Consider the following 15,141-nt stretch of genomic DNA (forward strand, 5'->3'; position numbering starts at 1 on the left):
TAGCGCTCTACCACTTGAGCCACAGCGCCACTTCCGGCTTTTTGCTTATGTGGTGCTGAGGAATCGAACCCAGGGCCTCTGGCATGCAAGGCAAGCATTCTACCACTGAGGCACCTTCCCAGCCCCAGCTTTTTTTCTTTTGAATACTTCCATTATATTCTTATTGTTGTAATAGTGCAGAAACTAAATGCTTCTAAAACCCATTGCTCAAAGTGGGATCCTCACTGTGACTTGCTCTGGACCGGCAGATTCTGGATGATGAAGCAGCTCAGGAACTGATGCCCGTGATTGCGGGTGCCGTATTCACTCTGACCGCCCACCTCAGCCAGGCCGTGCGCACAGAACAGAAGCAGCCTCTGGGCTCAGGCCCCAGAGACACCCAGTATGCCTTTATGCTTGATGGTTCCTTCGCCTCACCTCTACCAACTGAGGGTCCCCTCATGGGGTTTGCTTCAATTGGAGATTCTTCACTTCACATCATATTGAAGAAACTTTTAGACTTCATTTTGAAGACAGGTATGCCCCCACTCCCAAACACGTATAAATTACAGCTTTGTCATTGTTTTAACTTTCCTTCAACAAAGACTTTTACTTGACTACATTTTTGTGCTCTCTACAGGTGGTGGATTCCAACGCGTGAGAACTCACCTGTATGGCTCTCTGCTTTATTACTTACAGATTGCTCAGAGACCAGACGAACCAGATACCTTAGAAGCTGGTAAGAATACAATGATTCCTAACTTACTTGGTTTTTACAGATGGTTACATTAAAAATAAAAACCAGGCTGGGCATACTTAGGAAGCTGAGATCTGAAAATTGCAGTTCAAAGCCAGCCTGGGCAGGAAAGTCCATGAGACTCTTACCTTCAATAAAAAATGTCAAAAATGGAGCTGTGGCTCAAGTGGTAGAGTGCTAGCCTTGAGGAAGGAAGTCTAGGGACAGCAGCTAGACCCTGAGTTCAAGCCCTAAGACCAGCACATGCACAAGAAAAATCAGGTTGGACACAGTGGCTTACACTTGTAATCCCAGCTACTTGCGGAGGATTGTAGTTTGAGGACAGCCTCAGGATCGGAGAATAATCTTAGTGAGACTTATCTCAACAAATGAGCCTAGCATGATAGTGCACTACTGTCATCTCAGTATTTGGGTGGTATAGGTAGGGGGATCACCACGTGAGGCTGGCCCTAGTCAAAAGTTAGATCCTGTAAGCAGGGGGAAGAAAAACTTAAAGCAAACAAAAGCTGGAGGCACAGTTTAAGTGGTAGAGTCCTTGCTAGGTCCTGAGTTCAAATACCAATACAGAAAAAATAATTTTCATCTTTTGGCTAAACCCAGTTATAATCATTGAGCCTTCATATAATCACCAGTGTACTCTATAAAGACGAAGTTACTTGTTTAGTATTTAAGAATTACAAAGACGAGTGAGTACTATAAGGAAAAGAAACCCTTAAATAGTTTAGCTTTATATATTTTGTTTCACTTACCTCCAGCCCCATTGAGCACTTCAAGAGTACATGTGTACTTGATGCTCTTAGCAAGGTGTTATTAATCATAGCACTCGAGAGGCAGATAGTTCTTTCTGCAGTAGACCCTAGAATTCAGGGCTAGCCTGGGCTATATAGTGAGGCTTTGTCTCAAAAAGCAACAATGAACAATTTGCAAAGGCTGCTGTCTCAAGTGCAATTAGCATGTTAATTTAGAATAAAATTGTGGAATCTTTGATTGCCAGGCATGAAAAAAGTTTCAAACTGTAACAGATCTGTGTGTATGGTTTTCTGTCAGTCATTTTGTTATTTATTAAGAATTTGGCAGAAGGCACTTCTGATAATAGACTTAATGTGTCCTTCTTTAGAGTTTGTTATTTTTGAAAAACACTGTTTAAAAATCTACTTTATCTCATTTTAGTCTTACTGTGATTATCTATTACAGGTAGTTCCTTATAAATTAACAATAGCCAAATGGTAGATTTATACAAGTATATTGCCCACTTATTGTCTCTGAATATATTTAAGGTTAGTAAAAATAGCCAACTAGTTCAAGGGAGTTTTTAACCAAAAATCAATCCTCTTAAAAATAAATAATACCTAGTGTTACTGGGAGCTATATCAGTAATCCTAGCTACTCAGGAGGATCATGGTATGAAGCCAGACGGGCAGCAAAGTCCATGAGACTCTTACCTTCAGTTAACCAACAAAAAGCTGGAAGTAGAGCTGTGGCTCAAGTGGTAAAGTGCTAGTCTTGAGTAAAAAACACACACACACCCAAGTGTATGGGTTTTTCTCTTTCTTTTTCTTTTTCTTTCTTTCTCCTTTTCTTTCCCTCTTTCTTTCTTTCTTTCTTTCTCTTTCTTTTTGGTATCTTTTTAATCAAGTTAGCAAAATTATTACCAAGCAGAATATTGTACACATTCTCTAAGAGAGTAAAAATAATAATTTATCCATCCATCCATTCTAGGGCATCACATTATTTGGTTTACAAGAGTCTTACTGGAATATATTATCATACTAGTATCATTGTACATTTAAATTGCCTTTATAGTTGATGTGTTTTTTTTTTTTGATGTCAGAGCTGGGGCTTGAACTCAGGACCTGAGAGCTGTAACTTAGGTTTTGTGTTCAAGACACTTGAGCCATAGCTCCACTTCTGGCTTTTTACTTGTCAATTGGAGGTAAGAGTCTCATGGACTTTCCTGCCTATACTGGCTTCAAACCTAGACCCTCATTTCAGCCTCTTGAATAGCACCCAATCCTCTGGCTTGAATTCAGGGCATGAGCATTTTCCCTTATGCTTTTTTTGGGAAAGCACTGTACCACTTGAGCCACAGAGCCACTTCCAGGCTTTTCTGTTTATGTTGTGTTTGAGAAATTGAACCCAGGGCTTTGTGCATGCTAGGCAAGCACTCTGCCACTAAGCCACATTTCCAGCCCATCCAGCTCTAGTTCTAATAAGTATTTCAGATTAAAATGGATTTTGGCGGGAGAAGATTTCCTTTACATTGTACTCGAGTACCTGATATACCTGATCTTTTCTAGTTAAATTCTCAAAGCTCTTAATAAAAGATAGAAGCAGATAATTTAACAGGATGAATATAGTGCACAGTTAATTTAAATTTCCTAAAGAATACCTTGTCCATTTCCTGAAACTGTTGTTAATTTAAAGTACATGCATAATGTATATGGGCTATTTTCTTAAAGTTCACTTGCATGGTCTCTGGGTAGTGGCTCTTTGTTAAATATAATAATTGAAAGGATGTTTATGTTACTTAGATATAATCTACTCAGTTACTAAACCAATTCTGTTTCAGCAATCAAAGGATTGCCTGCCTGTCCTTCTTTCTTCCCTCCTTCCCTTCCTCTCTCCCTCCCACCTCTTTTCTTGTTCCTTTTCCCCTATCCCTCTCTTCTTTTTTCTTTCTTCTTTCCTAGGGTTTGAATAAAGTTTTGATCACACATAGCTAGTGCTCTTCCACTGGAGCCATGTCTCTAGCATTAAGCTATGTTTTATTGAATTCCTTTTTTTATTTTAACCCTTTTAGCTAAGAAAACCATGTGGGAAAGACTGACAGCCCCTGAAGATGTTTTTAGTAAATTACAGCGAGAAAACATAGCTATAATTGAGAGTTATGGGGCTGCCCTCATGGAAGTGGTCTGTCGAGATGCTTGTGATGGGCACGAGATTGGAAGGGTAAGGTAGTTTTCTTATGAATAATTATTCTGTCTTTATGACGGTATAAATGGGATCAGTGTTCAAATTGTATGCTGAGAATGATTTTCCATACTATTTTATAGTGAATTTGTTTATTTGCTTTAATTATACACTTGTGTTATTTTGTTCCTTTCTATTTTGTTTAATTCTGTTTGGAATTTTAATTAACTCAGAATTTATCCTGAGAATTTGTTATTTTTTTGGCCACATTTTTTTGTTAGCTTTAATTACTTGTATAGGAGGATTTTCTTTTCTATAATTTGAGATTGCTGTTAAAACAACAGTTGTAGAAAGAACAGTATTCTCCTTAAAAAACTATCTTTAGTTAACAGACTGCTGGATGAATTACTTTTACACTGAATATATTTTTCTTTGCCCTAGTGGTTTGTATAGGGGAACTTGCATTTATGTTTCTTTAAAGTGTCTTGGCATACTGATAAAATCATGTTTTTAAAAAACAATTTTAAGAAGTAGGATTAAAATACAAACTAGCAATCTCAATTATGTTAAGCTTTCTAAAACATTTTTATGCATAGAATAAACACTGGGAAAAGATAGACTAAATGCTTTAATTATATTTATTAGATTATGTATTTCTTTTTTTTTTTTTCCCTTTGTTTTGGTGCCAGTCCTAGGTCTTGAATTCAGGGCCTGGGTACTGTCACTGACCTCTTTTTGCTCAAGGCTAGCATTCTATTACTTGAGCCACAACTCTACTTCTGGTTTTTTTTGGTGGCTAATTGAGATAAGCATTTTATGAACTTTCCTGCCTGGGTTGACTTTGAACCACAATCTTCAGATCTCAACCTTCTGAGCAGCTAGGATTACAGGTGTGAACCACCATCTCCAGGCCTTTTCTTTTTCTTTCTTTTCTTTTTAAGCCAGATTGGGGCTGAAATTCAAGAGTTTTGAGCTTTCATGTGACTTTTCTGCTCATGGCCTTTGGTCTACTTGAGCCACACCTCCAGTCCAGCTGGTTAATTGGAGTAGAATCTCACAGACTTTATTGTTTGAGGTGGCTTTCAACCTTGACCTTCAGGTCTCAGCCTCCTGAGTACCTAGGATTTCATATGTAACCTGCTAATTCCTGGTAGGTTATCACATAATATTTTAGAAATAACGGCTTTTTTTGTTTTGTTTAGAAAAAAAAACAAGTCCTTTTCTCTTTTAATAAATAATGTCTGGGTTCAGCTAAAATATACTTAGTGTCATTATTTTAATGTGTTAGTTTTGTTACTAAAATACAACTTTACCCTGAAAAGTTTTAATTTTATTAACAAATCAAGATTCTGAATATTTACAGTTTTAAACTTCTCAAATAATTAAGGAAATTCTATGAGAAGCAACCATTTTCCTTGTTAGAAAAGATCTGAAGATCTCCAGATAAAAGGCAATGACTGTGGTTGATTTTGATAGTTACCAGCATGTTTGGAACTGGATTAATTCGTTTTTTTTATATTTAGATGCTGGCCCTGGCTCTTCTTGATCGGATTGTCTCTGTGGATAAGCAGCAACAGTGGCTTTTGTATCTCAGTAACAGTGGCTATCTGAAGGTCCTCGTGGACAGCTTGGTAGAAGATGATCGTAATTTACAGAGCTTACTCACTCCACAGCCTCCTCTTTTAAAGGCCCTTTATACTTATGAATCCAAAATGGTAAGACTACATGGAATGTGATGTGAGAGCATCAGCTTATTTCCTTTGGGGTCTGTAAGTGTATTAAGGAAAACTAATGTGCATGTTTTGACTATCTGTTATATCAGCTGTGATCATTTTAAAGGAGTTTTAATCTGTTTGAGGAATGTATTTTATGAGCGTGTGAAAGGTGTCCTGAGTGATCCTGAGTGGAGGGTTCATTGGATAAGGGACTGCTTTCTCCCTGGTAGTGTTCCAAGAAGTGAGGAGAGAACCATCAGGTTACTACCATAGTTTTGACTAATGAAAATTCCATTTTACTGTTTCTACTTTTTTTTTTCTGCTTCTGGGGCTTGAATTCAGGGTCTGAGCACTGTCCTGTCCCTAAGCTCTTTTGCTTAGGCTAGCTCTCTACCATTTGAGCCACATTTTCACTTCTGACTTGTTTGGTAGTTATCTCACAGACTTTCTTGCCAGTCTGGCTTCAAACCGTGATCCTCAAATCTTCTGAGTAGCTAGGATAATAGATGTGAGCCACTGGTATCTGGCGTCTATATATTTTGTTTTTGTTTTTGCTGGTCTTGGGGCCTGAACTCTGGGCCTGAGCGCTGTCCCTGAGCTTCCTTTGCTCAAGATGAGCACTCTATTACTTGAGATACAGCACCAATTCTGGCTTTTTTTGAGTAGTTTATTGGAGATATGAGTCTCATTGAATTTCCTGCCCGGGCTGGCTTTGAACCATGATCGTCAGATTTCAGCCTCCTGAGTAGTTAGGATTACAGGCGTGAGCCACAGCACCTGGCTATACTTTGGTTTTTTTAAAAAAATAAATTGTTATTAGTAAGGAATTATACAAAGGAGTTATAATTCCCTAAATCAGGTAATGAGTATAGTGCTTCTTGGACAGGTTACCCATTCCTTCACTTCCCCCAATTTTCCTTTTTTGTACTTTTGAACATAGGCTTTTAAACACTTGATTATTTTCTTCCCTTCAAATCTGTTTGTTTCATATTAAACTTAAATGTCACAATTGATGGACGCACTGAAATCTTAGATTGTTCTCGAATTCTTGTTTCTGTCTTTGTTCATTTTTTTTTTCATGTATTTAGTAAATGCCACGTACCAAATAGAGATCAAGGTACTAGAGATACAAGCTATGAACAAGAGAGACACGACCCTGCCTCTGTAAGGGCAAATGGTGAAGACAGAAACTAGAGTTTTAACTGGATATTAATTCATTCAAGGCACCATGTGTAGGCATGTATTACTGAGTGCTCATGAACATCTTTTGAGGAGGGAAGTGTATGTGTAGCTAGCTCAGAACTTCTCTTCATTGGTGACCAAAGGTGGGCAATATGCTGTGAAAGTTGTCATTTTTACATGAAGCCCTTGGGATATGACTTCTGTAGTGACAGTTTTCCTTCCATAACTCTGTAGGCCTTTCTCACAAGAGTGGCTAAGATACAGCAGGGCTCTTTAGAGCTACTAAGATCTGGGGTGATTGTGAGACTAGCACAATGCCAAGTCTATGACATGCGGCCAGAAACAGACCCACATGGGTAAGTATCCATATAGATTAGTTTGGTTAAATGCCCAGTAAAGGGTTCATGAAGGTGAAAAAAAGCCCAAATATAATTTGGCTACCGGTTTATAGCTCTGTCATTTTTTATTTATTTTATTTATTTATTTATTTATTTATTTTTGGTTGTTTATATGTGTTATCACTTGCTAATAAATACAAGTTGCTGATGAGGGTAAATAGTAATAAGTAGGTATCTGGTAAGACTTCTAATTTTTATAGTTCCATAGAAATACATATTTTACAGAGGCCTTAAAAAGGCCTATAATACTATAACCATATGTAATACTGTATAACTGTAAATACTTGAAAGTATTATGGTAAAAGTATGGCTTGTTGCTGTGTGGTCCCTCAAACCTGTAATCCCAGTGCTTGGGAGGCCGAGGCAGGGAGAACATCATTGTGAGTCTACCCAGTGTGGCCCTATCGTAAAAAACAGAAAAAATGATCATTTGTTGTAGATTTCCTTTTCATGGTTTGAGTAGATTTTTTTGAGTTTATATGTATTTTTCTCATTTTAATATTTTGCCTGTTGCTTAGGTTCTAACTTCAAATAAAATTATTTTCAAGCTTCAAGCTTTTCAGCAGATTCTTAGTTCAATTTGAATGGAGAATTCTGTTATATTTATTTATTTATTTATTTTTGGGTCCGGTTGTGGGTCCTGAACTCTGGGCCTTAGTGCTGCTCCTCAGCTCTTCAGCTCAAAGCTAGCGCTCTACCACTTGAGCCATAGTGCCACTTCTGGCTTTTTTTTTTCTGCTTATGTGGTGCTAAGGAATCAAACCCAGGTCCTTATGCATGCAAGGCAAGCGCTCTACCACTGAGCCACCTTCCCAGCCCTAGAATTTATTTTTTTGTCTACATGACTACAGCATTATGTGTTCTACAACATTCCCTTCTAATAAATGACTTGGTAGTAGGTTTAGCAATTATTTAGAGAGGATTCATTGACAAGTTAAATGTTTGACTTTCCCCAAGCTTAACTACATGACTATATTATTTTAGGAGGAGGAAAATTGTTTTTGACATTGCTTACTAAGGTTTAAAAGATAAAAATTACTAAGCCGGGCGCCAGTGGCTCACACCTGTAATCCTAGCTACTCAGGAAGCTGAGATCTGAGGATCACGGTTCAAAGCCAGCCCTGGCAGGAAAAGTCCATGAGGTTCTTTTTTTGGGGGGGGGGTTCGGTTGTGGGGCCTGAACTCTGGGCCTGGGCGCTGTCCTTCAGCTCAAGGCTAGCACTCTACCACTTGAGCCACAGTACCACTTCCGGCTTTTTTCTTATATGGTGTTGAGAAACCCAGGGCCTCGAGCATGCAAGGCAAGTGCTCTATCACTGAGCCACCTTTCCAGCCCCTCCATGAGGTTCTTATCTCCAATAAACCACTAGAAAACTGGAAGTGGTGCTGTGGCTCAAGTGGTAGAGTGTTCGCCTTGAGCTGAAGAGCTAGGGATAGCGCCCAAGCCCAGAATTCAAGCCCCATGACCAAAAAAAAAAAAAAAAGATGAAAGTTACTGTTTTCACTAACATAAATACGTTCATGGTATATCATCACTTGTCTCTGCAAAGCCTTTCTTTGCTATTTTTTTAAATTAAATTTTTTAAATTGGGGCTGGAAAGGTGGCTCAGTGGTAGAGTGCTTGCCTCACATGCATGAGGCCCAGGGTTCAATTCCTCAGCACCACACCACATAAGCAGAAAAAGCCAGAAGTGGGGCTGTGCCTCAAGTGGTAGAGTGCTAGCCTTGAACTGAAGAGCTGAGGGAAAGCAGTCAGGTACCAGAGTTCAGGCCCCACAACTCACAAAAAAAAAAAAAAAAATTTTTTTTGTTTTTATAAAGGTGTTGTACAAAGGGGTTACAGTTACATGAGTCAGGTAAAGAATACATTTCTTTCTGGATAGTGACAACCCCTCCTCTGCTTTCCCAGTTTTCCCCTCCCATCCTCATCCACAAGTTAAGTAGTTCATTTCAACATGTGGTATTTCTTTTTATATTCTGCTTCTGTTTCCTCTCAATAGGTACCTAGGCAGCTAAAACCTAATCTTAAAGGCTTATTTTATATGAACCTTACTTTATTTTCTATAATGGACTAGTTTAGAGTTGTTTTTAGCTTGGGTATAAGAGAAAGAAATTCAAGCTAGCACTCTATCACTTGAGCCACAGCTCCACTTTCCAGTTTTTTAGTGGCTTATTGGAAATAGGAGTCTCACAGACTTTCTTGTCCCGGCTGGCTTTGAACTATGATCCTCTTGAGTAGCTAGGATTACAGGCATAAGCCACCAATGTGCTAGGCAGAAAGTAGCTTTGTGTTATGTATTTCTTACAGTCTCTATCATTAACCTAGGCACTAGTGGCTCCATGACTATAATCCTAGCTACCTGGGAGGTAGAGATTGATTAGAATATAGTACAAAGCCAGCCTAGGAAAATCTAACTAGATAGAGCTAGTAGGAATGGAGATATATCTAGCTATAGAGCACCTGTCTAAAACACACAAAGCCCTAGTTCAAAATTTGATTGTTTCCAAATTCAAATACCCCTGTTTTTACTAAGCTAAATGTTTAGAAAAGGTACGGATTTCTTTGAACCTTCAATGTATATTAGAATGCAGAGTACCCATTAATGTGTTTGCATCTTAGTCAGCTGTCTATGATTCATGTGCCACGTAAATGGTAAGGGGATGCTAAGAACATACTTTTATTTTGTAATGTTGTTCTCTCTGGTTGAAATTAATCAAGTGTGTTTGGCGTGAGAGATCCCCCAATGTTCATCCCTACACCTGTGGATCGCTACCGTCAGATTCTGCTTCCAGCTCTCCAGCTGTGCCAGGTCATTCTTACATCCAGTATGGCCCAGCACTTGCAGGCAGCAGGGCAGGTAAGATAAATCTTTTGCTTAGAAACCATGTAATGATGGAGAGGTTGGTTTGGGACGGATGAAGGAGAATAATAAAAGGGGTGACATCAATTAACATTCATTGTATTCATAAACTAACTTCTTGAATGGTAACCCCTTTGAATAACTACTTAAAGATTAAAAAATGTAATTAAGTTTCTACTTCTAATAAATTTTTGTTGTTGTTGTTGGTTGTGGGGCCTGAACTCTGGGCCTGGGCGCTGTCCCTCAGCTCTTCAGCTCAAAGCTAGATCCTACCACTTGAGCCACAGTGCCACTTCCAGCTTTTTTCTCTTATGTGGTACTGAGGAATAGAACCCAGGGCCTCATGTATGTTGTGAGGCAAGCACTCTACCACTGAGCCAATGTCCCAGTCCTACTTCTAATAAATTTTAAGTGAAAGATAAATTCAGCAAAAATAAACCATGTAATGCAAAATCCTCCTAGAAATGCAGGAGTCTTGTGAATAGAAAATTTAAATGAATTCATTGTAATCCTACTGTTTTTAGCAGAGATAGGCTCCTTACCCTTGACTGTGAACTACATGCTCATTTTTGTGTTCTTACATGAATGAAACATAAAATGAAACATATGTATGAATTAATAGAATCCTGACATAGAAAGCAAGCAATCAAAATGTGTGCCTCTGGAAAAGAAAACAATGAGCGTGGTGCCATACTCCTAAAATCCTATAACTTGGGAGTAACACAGGCGATTCATACTTTTGAGGCCAACTTGGACTGCATGAATCTAGTGTTTTTGTTCAATTGCTTTGTTAGACTGTGATGCCCTCAGGTACTATGTCCTGTCAACTTTCCCTGCCATTAGACTCAGACCTATCTTACCAGGGCTGCTGCTGCTGTTTCTTTCCTCCCTGTTTTCTTTCCTCCCTCCCTCCTTGCTTACTTACTTCCCTCCCTTTTCGATATCCCTCCCTTCTTACTTTCCTTCTTTACTGGGATTTGAACTCAGGGCCTGGGCGCTATCCCTAAGCTTTTAGCTCAAGGGTAGCTCTACATAGCTCCACTTCCAGCTTTTTCAGTAGTTAGAGATAAGAGTCTCACTTATTTTTCAGTCTAGGCTGGCTTCAAACCTTGATCCTCATATCTCAGCCTCCTGAGTACCTAGAATTATAGGTATGATCCAGCAATACTGGGCACCACCATAGGCTAAGTGACATTTTACCCCATTCACACATAAGTACTCTTTGGAAAAGACTTCCAGCGTTTTTCTTTAAGACTTTTAAAGTAGAACTGGGATATTGACACAAGATATTGGTTCCCTGGTGCCAGTTTTGTATTGACTAGCAGAATCACTTACAAAACATCTTTAAAAAGAGTTTGGATTGCTTATCTCCACATACATCAATTATGGACTGAGGCTGAGAGTGTTATGGAAAAATTAAGGTGGACACAGTTCCTCGGGTGCTCAGCTTGCTTTGGGTTAGTCTGTAGAGCCTGCAGACTAGTTGAAATGTTTCTGTGTGAAAGTTCTGGGAGAATCCTGTCTCCATGGTGGTGTGCTACTGATTGCCAAAGGAAAGGCCAGAGTTCAGAGGTTAGCATTTATGACTCCTTTGTTCTTACCACATCAAAAGGAGAGTGAGGCAAGAGATTTTATGCACTGTCCCTAGGTCACACTAGTCAGATGTTATAAGAGCACTTCTTGGCCATTTTCCACTCATTTAAAATTTTTATTTAATTTAAACACTAAAAGAAATAAAATAAGTATTTTTAGTCATTATTTCCAAGTTATGTTACATTTTTCTATTTTTCTATAAAAGCCTCTACATGTATTAGCTTACAGACCTTGAGATAGTTCTCTTTAGCTTTCTTACAAATTTTAGTTCCTTTAGTTAGTTCTCTGAAGTAAACTATTCAAGACAAGAAACACTTGGTTTTCTTATTCTTCCTCATAACACTGAATTGTTTGCTTCAACATTACTGAAAGATGAATTGATCTGTTTATAATACAGTTTTCTATTCTGACCTCTGTTTCATCTTGGTCCTGATCCTTGGCTCAGGTGTTGCAGTTTCTCATTTCCCATTCTGATACCATACAAGCAATCCTTCGCTGTCAGGATGTGAGTGCTGGCTCTTTGCAGGAACTGGCTCTGCTGACAGGCATTATAAGTAAAGCTGCACTTCCTGGTAAGTTGTGTTGAATGGAATTAATATGTCTTTAGAGAATGCACATAAACAATAGAATGAAGTTTTTAGTTACTTTGTAGTTATCTTTGGCTTCATATGAAATTAGTACTGCTGAGCCAACTGCCTTTATATCATGTTTATATTTATAAAAATAATGTTATGTGAACTGAATGCTGGTAATCCTAGTTACTCAAGAGGTTGAGATTTTAGGATTATGGTTTGAAGCCAGCCGAAGCAGAGAAGTTTGCAAGATTTCCAATAAACTACCCAGAAAAAGCCAGAAGTAAGGCTGTGCTTCAAGTCATAGAATGCTGTCCTTGAGCAAAAGTAGCTCAGAGTTAGCACCCAGGCCTTTAATTCAAGCTCTAGGACTGGCACACAAAATTATTTGCTTATGAAAGTTGAAAAAATTTCAAGGAAAATAATTAATACATTCAAAAACCTCATTACCTAGAAACGATAAAATACTAACATTTGAAAAATAGCTTTTCAAATATTGCACATTTTTTGTCATGGAGAGAGAAACATATCTACTGCAGAGGTAACTTTTGAGAACATGCTTTTAGAAAAACAATTACTTAATATTACATGAATTTAGTAGTTTCAAGACAAATTGAAGAGATATGAAAGGAATTGCTGAATTGTAGGGAAATACTTCATTGTAAGAGCTCAGAAATGCTAGTTCTTAAAAGGTCATTATTGCTAAGAAAAAAAGATTACAATAAAGACTTCCTGTTACTTTATTTCCAATATAATTTCCTTACTATGTATGAGTATAGAATCAGTCTTTATGGCTAGAAAGGTGGCTGAGTGGTAGAGTGCTTGCCTTGCATGCATGAGATCCTGGGTTCAATTCCTTAGCACCACATAGGCAGATAAAGCCGGAAGTGGCACTGTGGCTTAAGAAGAGGTAGAATGCTAGCCTTGAGCTGAAGAGCTGGCCAAAAAAAAAAAGAATCAGTTCCTTAAATGTGAAAGATTAAGTGGTGGGTTCTGGTACATGATTCTCTTCCATTTTCAGGTTGTTACGATAATATTTTATAACATGAGTTTTTCTTTTGGTTGTCCTTTAGTGATTTGTTTAGTTGTTTTTCTTAGTGGTTTTGATTTATGTTACATGTTCTCAAGGAAAAATATCTATTTCCTAAATTCTCTAGTGAAAAATTCAAAGAATTTCCTAAATCCTGTAATGTTTAGTAATGTCTGGTTGGGTGTTGGTGGCTCATGCCTGTAATCCTAGCTATTTCAGTTCAGGCAGAAGAGTTTGCTAGATTCTTTCTTCAAAATAACTGGCAAAAAGCAGGACTAGAGGTAGGCTTATGTGCTCAGTGCCAGCCTAGCGAGTGCAAGGCAGTACCAACACCAGAAGAAAATAGAATATCTAGGAGAACTTTGTATCCCTTCCATCTTCTTGGCTGAGCGTGGAGAACACCAGAAGCAAGGAGTCAGGTTTCACCAGGTAGTTGAAGCAAGAAAAAGACCCGAACACGTCATTTGGAAAACATCATGGATGGGAAGAAAATGAGATTCCTCTTCCAAGAAGAAAGCAGAAAACAAGAATCAAAACCTTGGTGCTGGGAAGGTGGCTCAGTGGTAGAGTGCTTGTCTTGCATTCATGAGGTCCTAGGTTTGATTTCTCAGCACCACATAAGCAGGAAAAGCCAGATGTGGCACTGTGACTCAAGTGGCAGAGTGCTAGCCTTGAGCTGAAGAACTGAGGTACAGTACCCAGACCCAGAGTTCAGGCCCCACGACCAAAAAAAAAAAGTGTGTGCGTGGGGGACTGAGAAGGTGGTTCAGTGGTAGAGTGCTTGCCTTGCATGCATGAGGCCCTGGGTTCAATTCCTTGGCACCACATGAGCAGAAAAGGCTGGAAGTGGCGCTGTGGCTCAAGTGGTTGAGCACTAGCCTTGAGCTGAAGAGCTGAGGGACAGCACTCAGGCCCAGAGTTCAGGCCCATGACCGACCAAAAAAAAACCCCAAAGCAGCATTCAGTGAGGTTAGACTGCAAGGATGAAGGTAACATCTGAGGTTTCTTGGCTGCTTTTCTGATGCTTTAGAGGGGTGGATAATCTTGTTAGAGCAACAGCCATGACTGAGACTGATAGTGCCCTGGAGGATGGTTACCTCCCCAAGCAGTCCAGAATCAAGCCAGTGATGTCAGCAGCATTTCAAGTTCATCCCCAAGACTAAGTGGATAACCACCTCACTTTTGGGTGTGAAGACAGAGTATGGGTATGCCTCTGTGTGTATGTGATGTGTGTGTGTGTGTGGTGTGTGTGTGTGTGTGTGTGTGTGTGTGTGTGTGTGTCCCCTAAGCAGACCCTGGGCAGGGACTTGTTTGTTATAGTCTGTTACTGCTGTTCTGTGACCAGTACAACAGATAAGTCTATTCAGAAGTCCTGGAAGGCTTTTTCTAAGCCTGTGGTCCCTGCCCTACCACTGATTCCCCAACCTGTAAGTTGTATTTTAGTGTTTGTTGCCATGTAGTTTTTGTATTTTGTTTTCTTTTATTATATGACAGTATACTAAACAACAGTAACAAAAAAGGCCAGGTGCCTGTGGCTCACACTTGTAATCCTAGCTTCTAAGGAGGCTGAGATCTGATGATCACAGTTCAAAGAAAGCCCGGGCAGGAACGTCCAGGAGACTCTTATCTCATCTCCAATAAACCACCAGAAACCCAGAAGTAGCGCTATGGCTCAAGTGGTACAGCACTTCCTTTGAGCTGAAGAGCTGAGGGACAGTGCCCAAGCCCAGAGTTCAAGCCCCATAACTGACCAAAAAAAAAAAAAAATCAAACGAATGAATGAATGTCTAAATGCTTTCATTGCCCTTCAGTTATATATCAAGTACTTTGTTATTTGTCTCTTTGTGGTGCTGGGTTTGTATATGCTAGGCACTGAGTTTTATCCCCAGCCTCATGGCACTGCTTTAAATACTGATGTGTTAATTGATTTGAAGACACAGTAGTCTTAGTCTTAATAATGTGCACACTTTACAGGTGAGGTGCCTGAGGCACAGAGAGGGTTGACTTCTCCTAAATCCCATAGATAACACTGGTAGTATAGCATTTCCTAGGCAATGTGGCTTTTGAACTGGGATGTTTTCTATCTCCATTTTTATGTTGCTCTGGAGAATTCCAAAGCCCTGATTTCTGCCACCGTCCCATTC

At 39.2% G+C, this 15,141-nt stretch overlaps 1 protein-coding gene across 1 annotated transcript in view; it reads left to right on the plus strand.

Moving 5' to 3' along the window:
* The window catches only part of Nup205 (nucleoporin 205kDa), an 80,072-nt gene that overhangs the window by 54,767 nt on the left and 10,164 nt on the right, over nucleotides 1-15,141 (plus strand). Inside the window, exons 27-33 of the mRNA XM_013021548.1 lie at nucleotides 249-516; nucleotides 620-718; nucleotides 3,537-3,685; nucleotides 5,170-5,361; nucleotides 6,778-6,899; nucleotides 9,661-9,799; nucleotides 11,841-11,967. Of these exons, the coding sequence (XP_012877002.1) occupies nucleotides 249-516; nucleotides 620-718; nucleotides 3,537-3,685; nucleotides 5,170-5,361; nucleotides 6,778-6,899; nucleotides 9,661-9,799; nucleotides 11,841-11,967 (1,096 nt within the window). The remainder of the gene's footprint in view (nucleotides 1-248; nucleotides 517-619; nucleotides 719-3,536; nucleotides 3,686-5,169; nucleotides 5,362-6,777; nucleotides 6,900-9,660; nucleotides 9,800-11,840; nucleotides 11,968-15,141) is intronic.

Source organism: Dipodomys ordii, unplaced genomic scaffold, assembly GCF_000151885.1.
Source record: "Dipodomys ordii isolate 6190 unplaced genomic scaffold, Dord_2.0 Scaffold56, whole genome shotgun sequence".
NCBI classification, from domain to species: domain Eukaryota; kingdom Metazoa; phylum Chordata; class Mammalia; order Rodentia; family Heteromyidae; genus Dipodomys; species Dipodomys ordii.